This window comes from Branchiostoma floridae, chromosome 2, assembly GCF_000003815.2.
Source record: "Branchiostoma floridae strain S238N-H82 chromosome 2, Bfl_VNyyK, whole genome shotgun sequence".
Taxonomy (NCBI): domain Eukaryota; kingdom Metazoa; phylum Chordata; class Leptocardii; order Amphioxiformes; family Branchiostomatidae; genus Branchiostoma; species Branchiostoma floridae.
The window spans coordinates 29,201,287-29,210,702 of NC_049980.1; the positions used below are offsets into that span (position 1 = coordinate 29,201,287).

Genomic DNA, 9,416 nt, shown 5'->3' on the forward strand with positions numbered 1-9,416 from the left:
AAGTATATGGTAATTCGTTATGCCACACTGACACTGCTAAAACGTTAATCATTTTGCCAATTGTAAGAAACCACAATTCAGCCATTCGTGCTACAATTGTTTTTTATAACCGAATCTTTCTCCCCCCCCCTCACCTCTCATAATATAAGCCACTGATGTTGTGATGTTTTGATCTGATTGTCATGCATATTTCGCACCGTGTCTTTCAATCGTGCCTGTGTGTTTGTTTGGTTGTTTGTTTGTTTGTTTGTTTGTGTGTGTGTGTGTGTGCACACGTAAATCTCAGTGATGTTACCTGTGGTACATTCCCCACAGCTCAGTCTACAGTTGGTCAGCATGTACCCGGGGTTGAGGTCACATTCTCCATCTGCCGCCCAGCCAGCACAGCCGCCGTTGTCGTCAGCACAGTCTTGGCCCATCGAGGAGCCGACTTTATTATGCAATAGAAAAGAAATGTTAACGTTATGTAAATGACTGTTTGCTTGTTGCGTTGGCGATATTTGTTCGCACACTGTGAACAAATATCGCTAAGTACGAAGAAATAACTGTGGCAAGAAATACTCCCTGATGTACATATGCATGGGTCACACAAAAAGCTCGAACTTTTTACGGTAACAACATATGTACAAGATGCGTTAATGCGTGTGCATGTCATCAACTACGCACATGCACATTACAGCCTAACGATAACGTTACATCATTTGCTTCACGAACAACAGACTCAGACTCCCTTTATTTTGTTTCCCCTTCTGTTTGTTTCTGTTCCCTTTCTGCTTTTGGTTCCTTTTTCCCCTTTCTGTCCAGCCAACAGTCATATATTTTTTGACAAATATTTTATATGACAATGACAATGATCTTTATTGCATATTTCTGCCCAACATGGGCTAAATGCATTGACTTAGATAACTAATTATACTCGTAAAAAGGTTACATTTTATAAATCGTCTAAAATCTACAGAGAGTCTCTTCTCTCTTTTTAAAACTTGTGTCAACAAATTTACAGAGATTTCCCAGTACGTTGTACTCTTTAGTAACCTATACGAGGTTCCTGGGTAAATTAAATGATAGTAAATGTGTACATATTCGTCAATGAAGATTAGGACATCCACGTAAAAGGGTATGCCAAGTAGCAATTACTCTCAAGCAACAGGATATGATGTGTCACTAACGAAAGATAGTTGATGCTATCCTAAACGTCTATTGTTTCTAAAATCATATCTAACTGCTTGAGTAAACGCTATTTGCTACAATGTACATACTACATATCGCTCATTCCGTTTCTATATTGTTTTACCATTACATTAATATTACCACATACGAGCCATGACTAGGATAATGTCCATATGTACATACCCAGCAGCAGGATGGTAGCTAACAGAAAGGCCCCCATGCTCGAAACCGGACCTGTAGATAGAGTAGATAGAGGAATACGAACTTTTAAGACATTCAACCTCGAAACTGAGATCCCGATGGTCAATTTTGTAGCCCCACAAGACCCCCCTTCATACAAGCCCGTCATCCTTTGCAAAAGACATTTCAACACTGTATCAAGGTCGACATGAAAAGTTCCTTGCTAAACGAGTAAATGGAATCGCGATACAAAACACAAACGAGTTGCAGACATATTGACACATTCACAGGACAATACATAATTTGGCGGGTTAGTCGTAGCGTCCGTTAGCTATGTTCGTTAAATGTTCAGAAATGTATACAGAAAGGAAAGACTGCAAAAAGTCATTTTTGTCATGAATGTCCACATCTCTGTCCAATGCTTCAGATATCAAATACCTGTGTCAGCAACAATGTATCTAATCCGCCAAGCAACAATGATTTTTCTAGTTTGTGTCAGAAACAAACGCTACTTGAATAAAGGCCTTTATAACTTTAAAAAGTAACGTTACATCGGCGCTCAACAAAATGAATATAGCTCTTTTAAAATCATCTTCCACGATAATGATAAAACGCAATGTTGTATCCACTGCGGTCTACCAGACACATTTGTAGGAATATATCTGATTTTCTTCTAGATACATGAGATATGTTATAACCTGTGGTTAACAAGTGTATATCAAGACAAGGTAAATGACATACTCACCTGTATTTCTTTAATATCCAGAGATTATGTGCCCACTCTTGTGTTCTACATGTCAAACATGAAGCCGAGTTTTTCAAACTGCCGATCCCAGCCGCGGTATGAGTGAACGAATCATTCCCGTTGTGTGAAAGACGAGCTGGCGTATCTATGAACACACTGGATGCTCCATTTCTCTCTCTCACCTCCTACTTTGAAAGGCCCTTCGGTGCGTTAGTCCGTGGACACCCGCGCTACTGGCCCGGAAAGATTTAGAAAGGGTCAGGCACCTGCTGCACGGCTTGACGCCACATACCTGCCGCCGCACCGCTGGGTGTGATTGGTACCCGGCCCACCCAGCGCCAGTCGTGCGATGCACACACCACACACGGGAAAACCACCGAGACCATCCACAAACGGCCTTGGTAACGAGGGTCACTTTTGGCGAGTCGTTGACGTCGACGACCCTATTCAATTTTCTATCCGTAAAAATGTTTTTAAAATTAACTTCGTGGGTCTAGAAAAGAAAACTTCTGCCTTGCCAATGATAACATTGCGCAACTTAACGGACACAGCATGCCTTGCCTATAGGCTGACCGTGTACTCATAACAAACCTGTCAGAAACAAACAAACCTGAAGCAGCCATTGAATCTTTATTGCGTAATACCGGGATGCTATCGCAAGTGAGCAAGTAACACTAATAGTACACATCCTAGGTATACATATAGTCTTCAGACAGCTTGTGAATATCAAATAACGTATCTATTCTATGATAAAATTCATTCTTTTGCGTTTGTATTCTGGAAGATTTGATATTGACGGTTGCAAGTTCCGTTCTCACCACCGCAAGCTGAAAACAGCCTGCTAATTACTGACTTCTATCTATTTTCTACAACATTCTTTCTCCCTCTCTCTCTCTCTCTCTCTCTCTCTCTCTCTCTGTCTTTCTCAAACGTAATATATGAATGAATGAATGAAGACCTTTATTGTACAATTTTGCCCAACCGAGCTAAGTACAGGTCACAACAAGTCAGGATATATACATATAAAAGTGTCACAAATCTAGCCTAACACAAAAGTTCGGCTTCTTCTCGCTTCTTGGTAATAGTGAAAATGTAGGACTGTATGGGTTTCGCTATTGTCGGTTTGTCAAAACGCATGAGAAATATAAACTTGTCAGTGCTACTCATGTGTCTAAAATGGGGGAATCTACTTTCTATATAACTAAATAAAGTATTTCTATCATTCGCATACATATCGCAATCAACAGTGAAGTGTTTTTCATCTTCTACCATGTTTGAGGTACAAAATTGGCAGACTCTTTGTTCTAGAGGAGTGCGGTTGTGCCTTCCTGATTCAATTCGCAGTCGGTGGCAACTGATTCTTAGTTTAGCAATGGTAGTTCTATGCCGAATGTTTGTAATTTTCAAATACTGCTCTTCGTTGTATGTGGATTTCAGTAGTCTGTACGTTCGGAGTTTGTTTTTCGCACGTAAACCCTTATTATCATTATGAATGTTGGTTAGAAAATTCTGGAAATAAATATCCATTCTGGAAATAAAAAAATGCGTAATCTTTCGCCCTTCGTTTTATTTCTTTATACTATTATCTTCTACACTAACACGAGCTGTCACCTTTTAGTCCCTGTAATAGATATAAAAGACACGAAGAATGTGGAAACGACTAAAAATCCAAAGTTATAACCGGTGCATCAATTCTAAGTCACGTCGAAACTTCCCTGGTAGCTGAGCACGATAGCTTTACGATGGTTTGCATTTTTCTCTGACTGATCATCGCTAATCGTATGTTTGTGCATTAAATGTCGTTCATAACCGAAACTATCCCTCCAGACTCTGCTAAACGCTTCTCCATGATAAGTTCGTCAAAGTGCGGCCCCTGCCAAGGGTGCCGCTTGGATTCTTTTGAAAAGTCGATGTACAGGAGCTGTGCGAACGGCATGGCCATGGGGCCCTCTGGCGGCCAGGCAGTTTTCTCCAGCAGGACGGGCACGATAGTCTTCTTCAGGCTGTGCGCAAGCGCGACTTCGTTCCTACAGTTGGCAGACTCCTTGTACTTCGGAGTGACGCAGCTGATGACGACCTAAGGAGAACACATGGATAATGGCGTCAGCAGACTTAAGAGAAAAGTATGTAACTCCCTAGAAATTGAAATGGTTTTCAAAACCTCAAGGTGGGATGTAAGTTGGCTTTTCTTATCTGAATCGTTTATGATACAGAGAAGAAGAAAGAATGAAAAACCAGATCAAGAAGATGTTAAAGTAAGTAGGAGAGCGATATTACCTAGTTCTTATGACTTTAGAGGCATTTCTAGAATATAGAATCTTAAAAGTCTAACCTTAGCTCATGCCCCTGTCTATGGCGGCGCACAGCTGGTCACCCCCGTCCCCCCCCACCCCGCCACCCCCATCTCCTTAATGTCCATCCAGCAGCTGTGGCCCATCTCCTCCAACATGTCATGGAGCTGGATCACCTATTGTAGATATTTCTCTTCGCCAAGAAGAGTATGTTTTTGTCGACTTGGGTCTGTATGTAGGTCAACAGCATACAACTCGAGAAATTGTGGATGGAACTTTGTGATTTTTGGTAGGTGTGTAGCGGTTGTCGAAAGGAATGCCAAGTTTGAAAATGGTTTACCTGGCGTTTTCCTACGGTACTGCAGCGAGCTTGGTATGTTTTTTGCGATTTGTTTTGGGCAGCATAAGTCAAAATCTAGCTGGGCGATTTTCACGAAACTTGGTAGGTGTGTAGCGGTTTTGGAGAGGAAGGTCAAGTGCGAAAATGGTTTACCTGGCTCTTACCTACGGTGCTGTAGCGGGATTTGTATTTAAGTGCGTTTGTCTGTATGCAAGATAACTCGAGAACCCTTGAATGGATCCTGATTATATTTGTTAGGTGGATGGGGGTTAGGAAAACGAAGGTCAAGTTCGATAATGGGCACCCTAGTGGCTGCCTAAGGTACTGCAGCAAAACTTTTAATTTTGACACTTCGTGTTCTGGACATGCTATGGTCATGATTTTTTAGTGGTAGATAGTCCTTGGAACAGAGAGTAAGTGCTGTGAGTTTGGACCCCCTAGCGGCTTTTTGGGAACTGCAGGCACCGATTTCCGTTCAAACTTTGGACGAGAATAACTCGAGAACGTGTAAACGGATCATCAGGATTTTCGGTATGTAGATAGAATGAGTGATGACTTATACAATGTAATACTAATTATGCAAATCAGTAGCTAATTTGCATAATTAATGAGGAAAGTTCATGAATCCATGCCAACAGCATATAACTCAAGAAGCTGTGTATGGATTTTCAAGATATTTAGTATTTAAGTAGCGGTTGCGGAAAGGAAGGTTGTGTGTTCGAAAATAGTTGACGTAGCATTTTCCGTTAGGGCGGTAGCGGGCCGAGTGTGTGCGTCCGTTTGTTTGTGGAATGCATAACTCGAGAAGCCTTGAAAAAATCCTGATAATATTTGGTAGGTGGGTAGGGGTCAGGAAAACGAAGATAGATTATGATAGTGGGCCCCCTAGCGGGTTCCTAAGGTACTGCAGCAAAACTTATTAATAGAAATAAACTGTGCCTATATATCTCATTTTGACCTATATCTGTGGACACAGCTGTTATACAGATGTTTTGCTGGAGCAGCCTTACGCCCTTACACTGGGGACAAAGTCTTTGACAAGCATGAAATTCTGATTGACCAGGGATGCTACCATGTCATCTGTCAGGTCACAGTCTGGTTTTTGGTAATATTTGTGTGTTTGTGAGGAACACAGTTCATGTAGTCATTTGCTATTTAGTAATACATGAATAAGACCTTAAAGTCTGAAATAAAGGCATGATTATTTGGCGAAGAGATGGGTTCGTTGAACTCTAGTTAGAATATCGGGTGGTCTTGTGCGGTTTCGTGCGCTCCTTGGCAGCTTTGACTTTTTTCAAAGTAAACTTTCGTCTGTATTTTTCTGTTTCTGGTGATCCCACTGGTAGGACAGGAACGCTTCCACTTAGTCTCTACCAGACTCCCGCCTGGCCGAATAGAAATAGGGGAAGTTAGGAATAGAAGTAAGCCTAGTAGGAGTTAATTGGCCTAGAAGTATTGCCCGGAAATAAGTCCTCTGGCCGGCCGACTCCCCTAGCGTACTATTGACTCTATTTGTCCAATTTCTACTATTAGATCACCGATTCGCTGAGCCTGGTGGAGGCTAACTTCCACTGGCCCGAGGTCGCTAACGGAATTTTCTGCGTCTTCTGCGTCACTTCTTCCTCGGGAGTCGATGTCAATGATAACACGAATCCCTTCAACTTATCTAAAAGGAGTTATGCAGAGAGTTACGACTGACTTACAAGCCGTGTGTGCATTTTACGTTCAAACAAAGCCAATTCCGACTGTTTGACCGCAGGTGTTGGTATATATTTAAACGAAAGAGGGAACAGTTGTACGCGCAGTATTTTCCTGAGCAACTACTCAAGTAAAATTCAAGTGGGTATCTCAATCTCAATGTAAGTACGTTGCATTGGCGACTGCTTGCTAATGACATTCGCCAACGTATGCATGCACACGTGTGCATGTATGTAACGTTATGTGTGTGTGTCTGTGTGTTTGTGTTTGTGTGTAATGTATTATGTGTGTGTGCCATCTGTATATGTGTATGTGTTTGTGTACGTGTATGCGCGCGCGCGTGTGTGTGTGTGCGTATGTGTACCTGTGTATGTGTTTGTGTATTCCTGTGTGTGTATGTGTATGTATGGTACAATCTTCCATCCGAAACGTCTGCTTCGAGATTACGTCTAGTGACTCCGTCCAACTGCATGTTCGTCAACTGTGTAAGATTTGAACCCTAAAAAGTCGTCAAATGATCATATTTTCAGCCATGCTTCATGTACGTCCTAACAGTAATTGTTTCGTGACAATGATACAGACCCATGATGAAAAGATTAGGGTTAACGGCACTGTGGATGACATATGAGTATTGTGAACAAGCTAAGTGGCTGTGATTTTGTTTTGGTTCATAAATCCTATCGCCCAGAGACAGAAAGGTGACGACGACGAATTGCTTGAACTATGACTTCCTCCACCAGCTTGGAAGAATGCCTGTTCAGCTGTAAATCAAGTCCTAATCCTAACAGCGCAGGGCACAGGGACAGAAAACAAGCAGAGAGAGAAAACGTTTCGTCGCGACCTCCACTGACTGAAGGTACCACACTTTTTGCAAGGCAGCCGATACGGCTGCCTTGCTTTGCTATCGGTCTCAGGTGGGATGCCTGCGTGGTAGTTGTCCGCAAGCTTGGCACACGTCCAGTTTATGCTGCGGAGATGCTGCAATGGATCGCTTGAGGGCGCTTTTTCCCAAGATGCATTGCGCAATTCCAGCTTTATCATAAAGAAATCAGTGGTTCGTAGGACCAAGGAGGTTGGTAGGACATAAATTCATTTGATTTCAATACAATCTAAACGGCATCCGAGATGTTGTGATGTTTATTTGGACGATGAAATACATAGGACAATATTGTGGCTATTAGTTATCTTTTAGCAAAGGACAAGGAAGAAAAAATTCTGTATTTGCCATAGTACTGCACAGCTTTAGTTCTTAGGGGGAGGGGGGCAAGAGCGCTCCGTTTAGAGGTATATATATGTAACAGCATTTAAATGTAATGCGTCGTGAGTGATCTAACTATTTAGAGACATTTTGTGCAAGTTGTGGAACGGCACCAGAACCGTTGTTATATTTGTATCTGTTAACTAGACAGGCAACATTTTTTTGAAAAATGCAGGATGTGGGCGAAGGGAAAAGAAAGCAAAAATCGCAAGAAAAGAAACAACAAGAAAGTCAACATTTTCGCGAAAATGCAGCAAAAAAAAAAGTTACAAATATTTCCGTCCACGGAATCGAACCCTGAGCGTTGGATTATAACGCGTGTATAATACCACTGAGCGAGTTTTACCGAATGATATTTGCTCGCGTTTTAACAGGTATATACAAATGTATTGCGTAGCTTGAACACGTTCGTTCACCGTTGAATTTGCAAGATTGCAGGGTCCAATTTTTTGAAGATAATGTTTCTGTGTGAAAATTTATCGATCTCGTTCATTCCATGGCGGGAAACTTCTTCCTTGAGCGCCTGTTTGGTCGAAAGCATGGCCGATTTACTGCCGCATATCAAACTGCATGCCGAATGCCATTTTGTGTTCTATGCGTTGATTGGTTCACCTCTGTGTACACCCGAGACAGTCCTCGAGTTTATTCCAATCAAAAAGCTGGAAACGCAGAGCTCTATGCGCATCCGTTCTGCGCAGCCCTCTCTACGACAGGTCATACGCCGGAACGCAGTTTGTCCTGGTTTGACCCCGACGCATGGGTGTAAACAACTGCCGATTGTGCAACAAAGAGACCTCAGACCTACAAAATGTTTATACTTTTTTATATCTACAGGTTTCGCCCAGTACCACCATGTAGATATTTCGTGCATTGCAAAATGACAACGAACTCTGTAGCTTTCGAAACATTGGCAATTTTTGGTCCGTTTATTTGTGGTTGTCTTTTTTACCATTCACCTGGATCCCATTAGCTAACCCCACCGTGTGATAGCTAATTTCCTCACCTTTAAATTGATACCAAAGTTTCTCGGCTAATTTGAGGAGCAACGTTTTGCCCCGAAATTATGTGACAACATGCGCAAATCACGGTGGTGAAGTTTCCGTCTGGTTGTAGCTACCCACTTACACTACCCTGTGTTTTGACCGTATTTTCATACATTTCGCATGGTGTCACAGGTCTCATTTCTTGGTACAAGAAGCTGAATGGGCCCGACTGTCAGATGCAATATAATAAGTGACATGATGATGGTTTTAGTACAAAGTAGTACTTTTAAAAAATCATCAGATTTTGAGTCAATCTGTTTCGAACTTCTGGTCCGAACCTGGGTTCGAACTAGTCTCCAAGCAGACCCAACGGTGCCTTAGACCCTGTTCACACTCAAAAAAATGAAGCGGCTTCAACGTCGAAGCCGCTTGATCCGGATCGTTTTCTTGAGTGTGAACTCTCCAAGCGGCTTGGATTTACACCGATCCGGCTCGTTTACAATCCTTCCCCGCGAGGTAGTTTGAGACACTTGCGAACAAGCCGCTTGTCTCAAATCGCGAGTGTGAACGCAACGCGGGATAGATTCTATGCAAATTTCCGATTTGCCCCTGGTGGAGGTCGTACATCCGGGTACGCGGATCCATAGGTCGCGAAACGTAGCGCGGGAAACGAAACCCTCACAAGGCTACGCCACGCCAGACAGTGTGCTCGATTTTTTCTAATAGTGATGTCTTCCAAGACAAGAACGCG

The 9,416-nt window shown here is 42.4% G+C and overlaps 1 protein-coding gene and 1 pseudogene across 2 annotated transcripts in view; both read right to left on the bottom strand.

Annotated features, from left to right (window-relative positions):
• The window catches only part of LOC118410391 (neurogenic locus notch homolog protein 1-like), an 11,564-nt gene extending 9,164 nt beyond the window's left edge, over positions 1 to 2,400 (bottom strand). Inside the window, exons 1-3 of one of the 2 annotated variants that reach the window (XM_035812082.1) lie at positions 2,096 to 2,400; positions 1,354 to 1,404; positions 296 to 430 (exon numbers count right to left, since the gene is read on the bottom strand). In XM_035812082.1, the coding sequence (XP_035667975.1) occupies positions 296 to 430; positions 1,354 to 1,390 (172 nt within the window). In that variant the 5' untranslated portion in view covers positions 1,391 to 1,404; positions 2,096 to 2,400. The remainder of the gene's footprint in view (positions 1 to 295; positions 431 to 1,353; positions 1,405 to 2,095) is intronic. The other variant, XM_035812083.1, reaches the window with a different exon arrangement.
• A 1,300-nt stretch (positions 2,401 to 3,700) lies between these two features.
• LOC118409137 lies at positions 3,701 to 6,896 on the bottom strand (annotated as a pseudogene).
• Between the last annotated feature and the right edge of the window lie 2,520 nt (positions 6,897 to 9,416).